A 15245-nucleotide genomic window follows, 5' to 3' on the forward strand; every position below is an offset into this window, starting at 1 on the left:
ATAGGGGCAGTATTATAGTAGTTATATTCTTGTACATAGGGGGCAGTATTATAGCAGTTATATTCTTGTACGTAGGAGCAGTATTATAGTAGTTATATTCTTGTACATAGGGGCAGTACTATAGTAGTTATATTCTTGTACACAGGGGCAGTATTATAGTAGTTATATTCTTGTACATAGGGACAGTATTATAGTAGTTATATTCTTGTACATAGAGGCAGTATTATAGTAGTAATTTTCTTGTACGTATGGGGCCATATTATAGTAGTTATATTCTTGTACATAGGGGGCAGTATTATAGTAGTTATATTCTTGTACATAGGGGCAGTATTATAGTAGTTATATTCTTGTACATAGGAGGCAGTATAGTAGTTATATTCTTGTACATAGGGGCAGTACTATAGTAGTTATATTCTTGTACACAGGGGCAGTATTATAGTAGTTATATTCTTGTACATAGGGGCAGTATTATAGTAGTTATATTCCTGTACATAGGGGCAGTATTATAGTAGTTATATTCTTGTACATAGGGGGCAGTATTATAGTAGTTATATTCTTGTACATAGGGGCAGTATTATAGTAGTTATATTCTTGTACATAGGGGCAGTATTATAGTAGTTATATTCTTGTATATAGGGGCAGTATTATAGTAGTTATGTATTTGTACATTTTCCTATTTCTATATAGCCTACCCTTCCATTGTTTATTTGGCCCTTGTAATGTCTGGCTCTATTCCAGGTGGTTTTGTAATGAAGGGGTTACTTTGGATCGGTGTGCGATCGTTCTCTTAGAACAATGTTGTTTTTTTTGTCGTCCATTCTCGCATTCTATGTTCACTTTCCAAAATTCAGCACTTTTAGTTATAAACAGCGGTTGTGGACAGGCGCGTGTCAATAATGGTTATTGAAAGAAGCCGTTGCGAGTAAGAACAGCTGCAGGGCTGCCATTGAAACCAAACTGCAACTGTTTCTTTTCATTTGTATATCTTATTTAATAGCTGTTTAATGACATTGCAGCAAGATTGTGTTTATTGCACCATATCTCGCCAGTACTGCGAGAATTTGCTGAAAAATGCTCAGTAAGCAGCAAGACGGGGGTGGGGAGCAAATCCACCATCTTATTGCCCCCCATGGACTACTTATCCTATATGCCAAATACCAGGAGCCCCAATTTAAGATCTATCAAACATAATTTCACAGTTCTGGTCTCCTGTAATGGGGCAGAGATGTAGCCGGTGGCCACAGACTTTAGACAGCGATCGGTGCAGCTATTTAAATAGACTGAGATAAGCGGCTGCAAACTCAAATTTTGCCGCTTATCTCCATGTGAAATAAATTTTCCTATAGGATAATCCCCGGCCAGAGGTGACTCTCCCTAAATAATCACATCGGGATAATGAGGATTATAAACCTGCCTATAGGGGGCGCCATAGTGAAGTAGTGGGATCAATTCCCATAGGTCAGACAGAACTTGGATGATAAAACTTACCATCTTCCCTGTTTCACTTATCTTGGCTGGATAAGGATCCTACGGTTTTCTTCTCTTGGAAAATGCATTAATTATCACTGGATAATCATCAGGATGTAAACTGTATAGAAATAGTAGAAATCTGAAAAAATTACGGTTGTGGGTCCAGTCCCTATCGCAGCCGTGTAACCGCATCCTCTGAAGGATCTGGCGTTTATAAAGACCAACAAAAGAAAAAATATTAAGAAAAACACTTTAATCTCAGATAAACTGTTTACTAAATAACATTTCTTCAATTCTTGATCTCTGCTTGCTGTCAATGAAAGTGAATATTATTATTTCAAAGGCCTGAGAAGAGAACCTGTGCAGAATATGTATTTTCACAGCTGGATGTTTGCTACATTTGTATCCAGTCTGTGTGCTAAACAGACCCCAGACTGATACATTGTAACAATTTATCAAGTCAGGAGAGATTTCTGCTTATGTTTAGCTCACAGAAGAAAGTGTGGACTGGAAACCACTGTAGCAAACCCTCAGCTGTAAGACATGTAAGTCCATGTTTATATGCAGCAACATTCACGTTTTTTAAGATCTCTGCTTGCTGTCAATGAATAGGAACAATCTTGTTTACTTCAAGAGGATGACAACCTGTTGCAACTTAAGGCTATGTTCACACATTGCTTTTTTGCTGCATTGTTTTCTGCTGCATTGTTTTCTGCAGCCAGAACCTGCTCTCTTGGCAGTAAAAAAGCTTTTGTTTTGCTACGTCTTTGGTGCAGGTTATACGTGTCATTTGTCTATAGTACATGTTTAATAAAGTGCAGCAGAAACACATGTTTTGCACTTTTTCATTGCTTTCTATGGTCGAAAAACTCTGCATAAACGCTGAAAGAACTGACAAGCGTCAAATTAAAAAAAAAAAAAAAAAGAGCAGTTTTCCAATTCAGCAGGAAAATAAGCAATTGTGTGCATGAGATTTCTGAGATCTTGAGGCTTTTGCTGGTTCTGTAAAAGGCTATATTTAATTTTCATTAAAAAAAAAAAAAAACAGCTGTTTTCCATGCAGGGTACAGTACAATGTTACCCTATGGAAAACAAAAACCGCTGTGCCCACTTTGCGTTTTTCCGCTTGAAAATCAGCGCGGATTTTCTGCGGAAAAAAAGAAGTAGCATGTCAATTCTTTCTGCGGATTCCGCAGCGGTTTTCCACCTGCACCAATAGGAAAGTGCAGTTGGAAAACCGCAGTAGAAACCGCACAAAAAACCGCAGTGAAAACCACCGCGGTTTTGCACTACGGTTTTTCCAAATCCGCAGCTGAAAAATCCGCAGCAAAAAAAGGATAGTGTGAACAAGGCCTTATTATACTTCTCACAGCTGATGGTTTGTTCCAGTCATATCCAGTCTAAACAACCATCTATACTCCAGTCTGACATATTATCTGCGCTGACACATTGTAACGAACTACCAGGACTGAAGAGATTTGCCTGCTGATGTGTTTAGTTCCCAGAGGATTATGTAAAGTGGATGCAACAATAGTAAACTTCTAATTGTGAAAATAAGTGAAGTTTTACAATTAGATGTAACAAGCAGTGCTTCTGTGTAAAGCATGGAGGAGAGACGCAGCCACAGCCTGAACCTCTCTAAGTCAGGAGTTGGATCCTAGACCCCAATAAACAATGTAGCTAAAGACATTGCCAATTAAAAATGGTGTCCAAATGGAGCAGAACTTAATAGGACGAGGTCCAGATCACAGTACGTGGGGGATGGGAACATTCGCGTGATGATCTCCAGGTAGTCGTGTCTGCAGCTATAGACTCTGCAGATTCTGGGCCTTCAGGCGCTTTCTACTTTAGGTGTAGGTGCCAGATCATTGGGTTCTTTGGACCATTAGGTGCCAGATTCTAGGAATTTTACCATCGCTCTTTAATAAAAAGTCCATTTGTATTTTCGCTTTATTGGCTCATTAGGAAAGTTTTATTAGAGGTTTTACAGGAGGGGGATTTTATAAGTTGTTAACATTGTGACAGACATCAAAGCTTCGTATCTTTATGGATCAATTAGAATTAATGAATGGTAAAATATACTTAAGAGGCGATGTCTGTTCGCCATCGGAGACGCTCATCAGATAACCTTTTCATTGTTTTAATTAGGTGCATTAATTAAGATTCCACCAGCTTTAACCCATTTCATGCCAAGTAAAAATACAGATATAACTTTATTGCAGTGCAACCGTTGTAAAACCTTACATCAAAGTATCCTGGTGCAGTTTTGGTTTTCCACATTGTCCCTGATGGTCTAGTGGTGTCCAAGCAATAGTCGTCCAGGAAGTCTAGTGTCCATTATGGTCCAGAGCAGAATGTATTCTTCTTCATACTTAATAGGGGTCCGGTGGGAATCTCATAATCCCTGCTGGTGTAGTGCTGCTTATTACAGTCAAGTGTGGGTGGTTGTAGTCCCTGATTTTCAAGTGGTTGCCTGAGCCCTGGTGGTCCAGGATGTCTGTCAGCTATTATTGTCCATAGTCTAGTTTGATCTTCTCTACATCTCCTAGTGGTCTTGTGGGAATATTATAGTCCCTGATGGTCTAGTGTAGATTATTAGCCCTGATGTTAAGTGGTTGTCTGAGCCCTGGTGGTTCAGTGGTCTTTTAGTCCTAATGGTCCAGAGTCATATTTAGTTTTCTTTACCCTTTCTAGTGATCTTGTGGGAATCTTATAGATCCCTTCTGGCTTACTGTAGGTTATAGTGCTTGATGTTCAAGTGGTTGTTAGATACCTGGTGGTCCAATTGATTGACTTCTATGACCCCTAATGGTCCGGAGTAGAATATATTCTTCTCTTCTTTTCATGGTGGTCCTGTGGGGATCTCTGGGTGACTATTATTCTTAATGCTTGAGAGGAGAATTTATTCTTTTTTTTTATACTATTCCTCTAGGTCCTATGAGGATCATTTAATACTTTCTGTTCTGTTTTCAGTTATAATGTAATTTTCTGAGGGGAGAGCTTGGTTATATTCCCAATGTCCAGTAGGGAAGGTGAGCTGAGGTCCTGGGCTACCTAGTCATTGCATATGATTTATGGTAGTGTATTCTTTAGCCTGAGCCCTGGTGGCCCAGGGGGCTTATGATTCCTAATGGTCTCGAGAACAGTTTATCTTCTTTTATACTGCCTTGTGGTTGTGCTGGGATCCCATAATCCCTGACGGTCAAGTGTTGGTTAGAGTCTGACAGTCCGGTGGGAGAGATTCCCTGGTGTCCAGTAGAGGAGCCTAGCAGAGGTGTAACTTTAAGGTCTTCATGGGCTACCTAACCATTACATACCACTTACATCTTTGGTGGTCTGAGCCCTGATAGACCAGGGTGCTTGCTATCCCGAATAATCCTGCAGAGTAAGTATCTTCCTTTATAGTCCCTGGTGGTCCGGTGGGACCTTTATAGCTACATAATAAGGGTAGAGTATCTCTTTCTTGGCAAAGCACTATACTGTGAGTGAATGCCCAATTATTGAGTTGTCCAGATAATCCATCAATATTCCGGGACCACCCAGATAAATGGTAAGAGTGACATCATACAACTTGTAGGCTAAATCTGTAGCACGTGTTACCACCTTTCTTATGCCATTTATAATACTGGTGGCTTCTTATATGGTACAAGGGCCACTGTGGCCCCTGAGGCACCAGGACCGGTGTACAGCTGCTACTTCTGCACCTTCTATAGCTTCTCCACTGTCTGTGAATCCATGACCATAAAATGGCCGTATTAGCGGGGCACACGTAGGTAGCGCAGGTCGGAGCAGAGTCAGGGTGTCCAGCCGCGACGTGGTGGGTGAAGTCACACGGCTTCTCATTAATGCCCTTGCTGAACACGCTCTCACTGGAATAATGAGCCGTCTATGGACCGCGTGTTCCTCTCGCTTCCGTTTCGGACTTTGATTGTACTGCTAATTTGGAACATTTTCTTTCCTAATCCTGACGCTTTGCTCCAAGAAACCATTAACCGTCACTCTGCCGCACTCCTCTCACTTCACAGAACCGATCAGATGATACAAGCTAACATGGAAAACTATGAGGAAAGTTTGATACAATTTATCAGTGCAATGAAATGTATCAGTCTTCAATTAAGGGGGTTTTCCAGGAGGTTACATACATGGCCTACCATTAGTATAGGCTGTCAGCTGGGTACCACCACTGATATGATCAATGAAGACCTAAAGCCCCAAATGTTCTTGGTACCGAGGATGTGTCTCATATTATGGTTGTGCCTGGTACTGAGGCTATGCCTGGTACTGAGGCTATACCTGGTACTAAAGCTGTGCCTAGTACTGTGACTTTGTCTGGTACTGAAGCTGCGCCTGATACTGAGGCTGTGCCTGGTACTGAGGCTATGCCTGGTACTGAAGTTGCGCCTGATACTGTGGCTGTGCCTGGTACTGAGGCTATGCCTGGTACTAAAGCTGTTCCTAGTACTGTGACTTTGTCTGGTACTGAAGCTGCGCCTGATACTGAGGCTGTGCCTGGTACTGAGGCTACACCTGGTACTGAAGTTGCGCCTGATACTGTGGTTGTGCTTGGTACTGAGGCTACATCTGGTACTAAAGCTGTGCGTAGGCTAGTACTGTGACTTTGCCTGGTACTGAAGCTGCCCATGATACTGAGGCTGTGCCTGGAACTGTGGCTATGCCTGATACTGTGATCGCTGTCTTGGGTGCTGAAATAAGCAGCAGTAGTGGAATTTTGCAGGTCTTTGAAGGTACTCAAGGACCAGAACCAGCCATAGAGTGATGGCCTAAGGACCCACTGTGATAAATTATTGTCTACATGAGCTGAAATGGCTGCAAACCCTCAGTTGTGAAAGGTTATTTAAAACAGATGTTCAGAAAGTTTCAGTGCACTAGCAGGAAGCAGAGATCTTGGAAACAGTCAAGAATGGATACATAAAAGTCCTGATTAATCATTTAAGTCACTTTACTTTTTTCGTGTTATGGTATTCGTTGATTTTTTTTTTTTTTGTGCCAAATAATTCAAAATGGGGAACGTGGTTCATGCATTTTGCACAAAATCAGACACACTTTTTTTCTTGTCTTTCAGCTTTTGGAAAAATTTGTATGTTCCACTAAAATGGCTCAAAATTTGCCCAAAAAATTTCAGCCGTATATAAAATCACTCCGGAGAGGGGGTTGGACTCAGAGTACATCTACACAAAAATGTAGCAAAAAATTGTGCAAGTGATGTATCAGTCAAACTTCTGGAAACCCCAAACCACGGCCTCAAAGGCAAAAATTAAAAAACAACAACAGGTGAACACATTGATAATAGACTTACAAAGAGGCACAAATGAAAAACAGGCAGATAACACCAAAAATAGAAATCCAAAGGCGCAAGAGCAATAATGTATCAGACCTAAAGTCTATTAGAAAGTGGCAGAACTTTTTACAATGCAATGATTCCTGTTCTCTACCCTGAGGGTCTCCATCCCGGATGTGTAGTGGTCCCATCCTATCACTGACATGTGATGGGGGAGACAAGTGGCAGCAGGAACAGGAATTGCTCATTTATGCCGCCATTGTATTATTATTTTTTTTTAGAATTATTACAGTAAAAAAAATTAACTGTTAGATGACTTGGGAGGTGAAGGGGTTATTGGTCACCGTGTGACAGCCTTGGCTCGGAGTGGTCCAGGGTGTGCCGCCCGCCCAATGTCAGTCTCCTGCGGTTCATTGCCAGGTTATCTCTAGGGAGGAAAAGACTCCCTGTTTACAGGAAATGCAGCACAAGGGTCTCTGGCGGTGGGAAAGGCGTGTGCATTAACGAGGACACTGATTGTTTGTAACCCCTTCATGTCCGGATGACGATCACAGGGTTAAATATCCCAGGTTCATGGCCCTTACTGGCAGAAAAGCAGAACATTTCCTCATTGCAACACCAATTACATCATAGAGTTTCCTGATTGTTGGATTTTATGTTTTAATCATAATTAGCGTAAAATGTTTGCGATCTGACGAGAGACAGGAACATTCAGATGAGCATCAGTTTTATCTTATACCGCCACAATGATGAGAGTCCAAGAAATCACGTCACAGTCCACACCACGTCAATGTCTGCATACATTACTGACTCTGTATCATACCCCAGAGCTGCACTCACTATTCTGCTGGTTCAGTCACTGTCTACATACATTACATTACTGATCCTGAGTTACATCCTGTATTATACTGCAGAGCTGCACTCACTATTCTGCTGGTGCAGTCACTGTGTACATACATTACATTACTGATCCTGAGTTACCTCCTGTATTATACTCCAGAGCTGCACTCACTATTCTGCTGGTGCAGTCACTGTGTACATACATTACATTACTGATCCTGAGTTACCTCCTGTATTATACTCCAGAGCTGCACTCACTATTCTGCTGGTGCAGTCACTGTGTACATACAGTACATTACTGATCCTGAGTTACCTCCTGTATTATACTGCAGAGCTGCACTCACTATTCTGCTGGTGCAGTCACTGTGTACATACATTACATTACTGATCCTGAGTTACCTCCTGTATTATACTGCAGAGCTGCACTCACTATTCTGCTGGTTCAGTCACTGTGTACATACAGTACATTACTGATCCTGAGTTACCTCCTGTATTATACTCCAGAGCTGCACTCACTATTCTGCTGGTGCAGTCACTGTGTACATACATTACATTACTGATCCTGAGTTACCTCCTGTATTATACTCCAGAGCTGCACTCACTATTCTGCTGGTGCAGTCACTGTGTACATACATTACATTACTGATCCTGAGTTACCTCCTGTATTATCCTCCAGAGCTGCACTCACTATTCTGCTGGTGCAGTCACTGTGTACATACATTACATTACTGATCCTGAGTTACATCCTGTATTATACTCCAGAGCTGCACTCACTATTCTGCTGGTGCAGTCACAGTGTACATACATTACATTACCGATCCTGAGTTACATCCTGTATTATACTCCAGAGCTGCACTCACTATTCTGCTGGTGCAGTCACTGTGTACATACATTACATTACTGATCCTGAGTTACATCCTGTATCATACCCCAGAGCTGCACTCACTATTCTGCTGGTACAGTCACTGTGTACATACATTACATTACTGATCCTGAGTTACATCCTGTATTATACTGCAGGAGCTGCACTCACTATTCTGCTGGTGCAGTCACTGTGTACATACAGTACATTACTGATCCTGAGTTACCTCCTGTATTATACTGCAGAGCTGCACTCACTATTCTGCTGGTTCAGTCACTGTGTACATAGAGTACATTACTGATCCTGAGTTACCTCCTGTATTATACTCCAGAGCTGCACTCACTATTCTGCTGGTGCAGTCACTGTGTACATACATTACATTACTGATCCTGAGTTACCTCCTGTATTATACTCCAGAGCTGCACTCACTATTCTGCTGGTGCAGTCACTGTGTACATACATTACATTACTGATCCTGAGTTACCTCCTGTATTATACTCCAGAGCTGCACTCACTATTCTGCTGGTGCAGTCACTGTGTACATACATTACATTACTGATCCTGAGTTACATCCTGTATCATACCCCAGAGCTGCACTCACTATTCTGCTGGTACAGTCACTGTGTACATACATTACATTACTGATCCTGAGTTACATCCTGTATTATACTCCAGAGCTGCACTCACTATTCTGCTGGTGCAGTCACTGTGTACATACATTACATTACTGATCCTGAGTTACCTCCTGTATTATACTCCAGAGCTGCACTCACTATTCTGCTGGTGCAGTCACTGTGTACATACATTACATTACTGATCCTGAGTTACATCCTGTATCATACCCCAGAGCTGCACTCACTATTCTGCTGGTGCAGTCACTGTGTACATACATTACATTACTGATCCTGAGTTACATCCTGTATCATACCCCAGAGCTGCACTCACTATTCTGCTGGTGCAGTCACTGTGTACATACATTACATTACTGATCCTGAGTTACATCCTGTATTATACCCCAGAGCTGCACTCACTATTCTGCTGGTGCAGTCACTGTGTACATACATTTTGTGATCCTTAGTCATGCTGTACATTGTCTCGGTGCCCTGGCATACATTAGTCTGGGTGCTGGCATGCAGTTAGCTCTGGTCTGGTGCTTCTTCTCCCTGGTGGATTTTTATCTTGCCCTCATTCACCCTCTAGCCACAATCTGGTATCACTCAGCCATATCATTACTACAAGCAGAGGAATTATCAGGGGATGAGACTGTGGAGAGGAGGAAAGCTTCTCTGGGCGCCTCCTGGGGCTCATCTGACACTTCTCCCAGAGAAAGCTGCCCAATTAATTATTAACCCCTTACTGCATCATGTACTGACCCCCCCCCCCATACACCACAACCAGAAAGTCAGCTGTGCGCAAGTCACACACTGCATCTACAAGCATGTCCAGCAGACGGTATCACACAGGAGAGGATTAGATACACGGCTCAGCAGTCAGTATCATACAGGATAGGATTAGATACACGGCTCAGCAGACAGTATCACACATGATAGGATTAGATACACAGCTCAGCAGTCAGTATCACACAGGAGAGGATTAGATACACAGCTCAGCAGACAGTATCACACAGGAGAGGATTAGATACTCAGCTCAGCAGTCAGTATCACACAGGAGAGGATTAGATACACGGCTCAGCAGACAGTATCACACAGGAGAGGATTAGATACGCAGCTCAGCAGATAGTATCACACAGGATAGGATTAGATACACAGCTCAGCAGTCAGTATCACACAGGATAGGATTAGATACATAGCGCAGCAGACAGTATCACACAGGATAGGATTAGATACACGGCTCAGCAGTCAGTATCACACAGGATAGGATTAGATACATAGCGCAGCAGACAGTATCACACAGGATAGGATTAGATACACGGCTCAGCAGTCAGTATCACACAGGATAGGATTAGATACACAGCTCAGCAGTCAGTATCACACAGGATAGGATTAGATACACGGCTCAGCAGACAGTATCACACATGATAGGATTAGATACACAGCTCAGCAGTCAGTATCACACAGGATAGGATTAGATACACAGCTCAGCAGACAGTATCACACAGGAGAGGATTAGATACACGGCTCAGCAGACAGTATCACACATGATAGGATTAGATACACAGCTCAGCAGTCAGTATCACACAGGATAGGATTAGATACAAAGCTCAGCAGACAGTATCACACAGGATAGGATTAGATACATAGCGCAGCAGACAGTATCACACAGGATAGGATTAGATACACGGCTCAGCAGACAGTATCACACAGGATAGGATTAGATACACAGCTCAGCAGTCAGTATCACACAGGATAGGATTAGATACACAGCTCAGCAGACAGTATCACACAGGAGAGGATTAGATACACGGCTCAGCAGACAGTATCACACATGATAGGATTAGATACACAGCTCAGCAGTCAGTATCACACAGGATAGGATTAGATACAAAGCTCAGCAGACAGTATCACACAGGATAGGATTAGATACAAAGCTCAGCAGACAGTATCACACAGGATAGGATTAGATACATAGCGCAGCAGACAGTATCACACAGGATAGGATTAGATACACTGCTCAGCAGACAGTATCACACAGGATAGGATTAGATACACAGCTCAGCAGACAGTATCACACAGGATAGGATTAGATACATAGCGCAGCAGACAGTATCACACATGATAACCCTACACACATGGATCATGAGATAGTATCCCGTTTTCCAGGCTTAGATACATAGAGACAGCAGCTCATTATTTTGTGACATTACATGATGGGAGTTGTAGTGCTGCCATCGTGCAGTTCAGTGATTGGGATTTTTTTTGCACATTGTCATCTTTGTCTCCGCAGACATGAAGCCCCCACTAGTAAGAAGTCGGGCGACCTCATAAATCAGCCCTCGCCCCCCCTGATACTTTGCTCTAATTGGAAGGTATTTTTCACCATCCACATCCCCTGCCGTCCATCAGCCGCTGCCCCAGGGGGCGATTTTCTCTCGCCCCTCAATAATAACATTATGGATAGCGGCGCTGCGCTGTGTGATCACCGCCCTATATCTGCGCTGTCCTGTTCTATTGCTCCTGATGTGTCCGTTCGTCTTCTGAGACCAGGATCTAATTGTATGAGGAGCGGTGGCTGCGCCTGCGACTCTGCAATGCAGGGGCGGACATATCATTGGTGCAACCTGTGCATCCGCCCAGGGGCCGGAGAGGTCAGGGGGCCACTAGCGCCTCCAGAACAGGTGGAATTGTGGGTTATAAGGAGCTATTGGACCGACGGGGCCCATATATTGTCCTTGCACAGGGGCCCCTCCTGTCTGTGTCCGCCAGTGCTGCAATGTGTACGGTCATATGACTGGGCCGGCGGTATTACACCATAATGTGGTACAGATGGCAGCGCTGCAGGCGATCAGTCATGAGATTTACACCCCAATCCTGCTGCGCCCCAGCGTCACCGCCTCTGCTGAATATCCCACCATACTGCTCTAAGCAGACGCTAAAATCCAGGCCTGAATACGGCCTCTCACAGCTGAAGATTTGCTACAGTTGTATCCTGCACATCATGAGCTTGTTACAATGTATCAGTCTGAATGTTCATCTCACAGAGGATTGTACAGACTGGATACAACTGTAACAAACCCTCAGCTGTGAGAAATACTAGACCTGTTTGCAGAGCTTGGATGTAAACAGGACATGTTTCCGTTCACTGTCAGCAAGCAGAGTAATTGTGAGATTAGATGATACAGCACAGGATCCATCTGTCTGTCTGGTCCATTCACACCTGGGGGAGAGAAGTCTCAAGACTTTTGTTCCAGCATTTAATCATCCAAAATTAGCACATTTTGGTGCACGACATTTTTGCTAAAAAAAAAAAAAAAAGTGCAACTTTTTCTGATTTTGCGCCGATTTTACATTTGGGCGTCTCTGACCGTGATAATGAGGCTTAAGTAGATGAAGTGTGGGGGTTTAAAAAAAGTCAAAAAAAGTCATGAAATCATCCAAGTGATAAAGTGCAGGAAGTAAAGATGCGAAGAAACTGAGGCTTAAATCTGGCGCTAATAACAGGGTCCCGGCCGCTGGGACGAGCGACATTAAAAGCCCCCTGATAATCGCTTCCTCCGGGAGTTCGCCCTGTTGGACAGAATTGATATTATTATTTTTATTATTATTATTTTGGGGAATTTTGTGATAATTAAGGCAAAATGATACAATAATGATGGAATGTCTCAGGGCGGACATTTCTATCGTGATACTTTCCGCTGACACATTGTCTCTCTATGTTCAGTGCCTACACGGAGCCCTACAAGGTCTGTCCCATCCCCATGAGCAACATGGAGGACATCACGTCTGACGAGGACCAGAGAAGCTCTGAAGGCGAGGAGTGCAGCTCCGGAGGAAATGGAGGGGTACACAAGGTACTGGCGTCTATACTGGTCTCTGGGTCGGGACTATTCCTGCGATTTATGTCATTATTTACTGCCCTGCAGAACATGCACCTGTTCTTCATACCTTACATAAGTGCAAGCTACTGCTCGCTGTTATCAGCCATTACTGGCTAAGGTATTCTTTAATGTCTATCAAGACCTCCACATATTTGCAGTGGACCCCCAGATAGATTTACCCCCTACATTTACATGCTATGACCTCACACAGTGTATACATTATATACACATTATAGCGGTGATGTACATTGGTGCGCTCGGTTAGCTCTGTCTGCGCTTATAGGAAAACCCATCACACTGCCCCTTTATATCCCGACACCGGGTGAGACTGCGACCTCTGCGCCCCCCATAGCCCCAGCTCCGCACTCACCCACCTAGTATGCAGATGTCGCCCTTTCTCCGGCAGATGTGCCCCTCACCCCCTTCCTCCAGCTGCACATGTCATCTCAAAGAGCAAGAAAACAGAGGGTCTCATTGATGGGAAGGTCTCTGCACCGGGTACACTGAGGCTTTATCCCAGTGCGGCCCCCCAGCTGGAAATGTATCGTGTGTACATGTGTATATATAAATGTGTGTATATATGTGTTACAAAATATGCACCAGAGTGTCACTATTAGGGATGGGCGGACAGGCGGAAGTGCGGGTTCTGGTACCCGACCCAAACTTTATTTCAAAGTTCAGGCACCAGAACAGAACCCAAACTTCAACCAGTAACTGTTCGGTACTGACGCTGAACTCATAAGTTCGGGTTCTCCCATCTCTAGTCACTATATATATTGTAGGCATTAGGCAGCGTTCACACAGGCAAATATGGTTTGGTCCAAACAGGTGCAGTTTTATTAGTTTCATAAAACTCCAAGTAATTACAAACCCAATACAGAAACCGCGTCTTCTGGGCACAAAGGTATCACAGCAAGTAAACAGTTGAATTGTAAAGCTCTGCGGAATATGTTGGAGCTATATAAATAAAGGTGATGATTATTATTATTATATTATTAAACAGTTAATTCAGCAGCATATATGTCAGTGCGGGCTCAGCCCAAGAGAGTACCGTCCTTTGTCTTCATATACAGAAGAGGTCCGATCCCATCAGTCTCGGTTTCCCCTTCAATTGGCGCTCCAAAAGCTTCCAGCGCAAAATGGAAGTGTTCATCTCCAGCACAGTTCACACTGAACAGGCTGCAGCTTCCACACAGTTCTCTGCAGATCCAACCCCCAGACTGCTCAGCTTTCCTAGCTGACCCATGCAGTCTCCATTCAGACAGAGACCCTGGCACATCTCTCTCCCAGATACTGTTCGCATTTTGGCTGGTCACTCCTCAGCAGCACACGGCTGTGCTCCATCCAGCAGACTGACTCACCTAGTGACTACAGGTCCTAGTTCTAGTAAAAAATATAGGCAGGTATATCTAATCGTGCATATACAATATATAAGTGCAGCTGTCTGTATATGAATGCAGTAAAGTTCCAGCAATCTTGTAACAATGGACTTTGATAAATGTCAAATTATCAAATATTCCAGATTATCAGATGGTCATTAAAGGGAACCTGTCAGCAGGATTGTGCACAGTAACCTAAAGAGAGTCAGGTCGGTACCGTTATACTGATTACAATGATACCTGGTGTCCCCCTGCTCCCCTATACACAGTATGATCTCCCCACTGCTCCCCTATACACAGTATTATTATTATTATTATCATTATAGTGCCATTTTTTCCATGGCGCTTTACAAGTGAGGAGGGGTATACATAATAAAAACAAGTACAATAATCTTAAACAATACAAGTCATAACTGGTACAGGAGGAGAGAGGACCCTGCCCGCGAAGGCTCACAATCTACAAGGGATGGGTGAGAATACAGTAGGTGAGGATAGAGCTGGTCGTGCAGCGGTTTGGTCGATCGGTGGTTACTGCAGGTTGTAGGCTTGTCAGTATGATCAGTATAATAAATGCTCCTTTTACTCTGCGGATCTATGTAGGTGCTACGGATTCCCGATCTGCCGCATGTTTGTTACACCGGATTCTTTATTTTTCATCATTCTGCACTGTGCAGACGTGTGTATGAGATTGTTACAGACTTTCTGGATTACTGGATGCAGATTCAGGAAATGTGTATACAGTGTATGCAGATATATTGTAGGGGGACGACCCCTGGGTTTATAATTGCTCGGGGTTTTTCATTTTTGGGGGTAAATTCCCATTAGGTGCCATTTACCCCTGCTGTCGTATTGCCGTAGCGTCAGGCCTGCGGGGAGGATTGTAGCCGTCGGGCAGAGTCT

General features: G+C 43.4%; 1 protein-coding gene across 4 annotated transcripts in view; it reads left to right on the forward strand.

Moving 5' to 3' along the window:
• The window catches only part of FGD5 (FYVE, RhoGEF and PH domain containing 5), a 129396-nt gene that overhangs the window by 53399 nt on the left and 60752 nt on the right, over positions 1 to 15245 (forward strand). For all 4 annotated transcript variants that reach the window (XM_077276695.1, XM_077276693.1, XM_077276692.1 and 1 more), the window contains exon 3: positions 12810 to 12939. In XM_077276695.1, the coding sequence (XP_077132810.1) occupies positions 12810 to 12939 (130 nt within the window). The remainder of the gene's footprint in view (positions 1 to 12809; positions 12940 to 15245) is intronic.

The sequence above is a fragment of the Ranitomeya variabilis genome, chromosome 8 (assembly GCF_051348905.1).
Source record: "Ranitomeya variabilis isolate aRanVar5 chromosome 8, aRanVar5.hap1, whole genome shotgun sequence".
NCBI lineage: Eukaryota > Metazoa > Chordata > Amphibia > Anura > Dendrobatidae > Ranitomeya > Ranitomeya variabilis.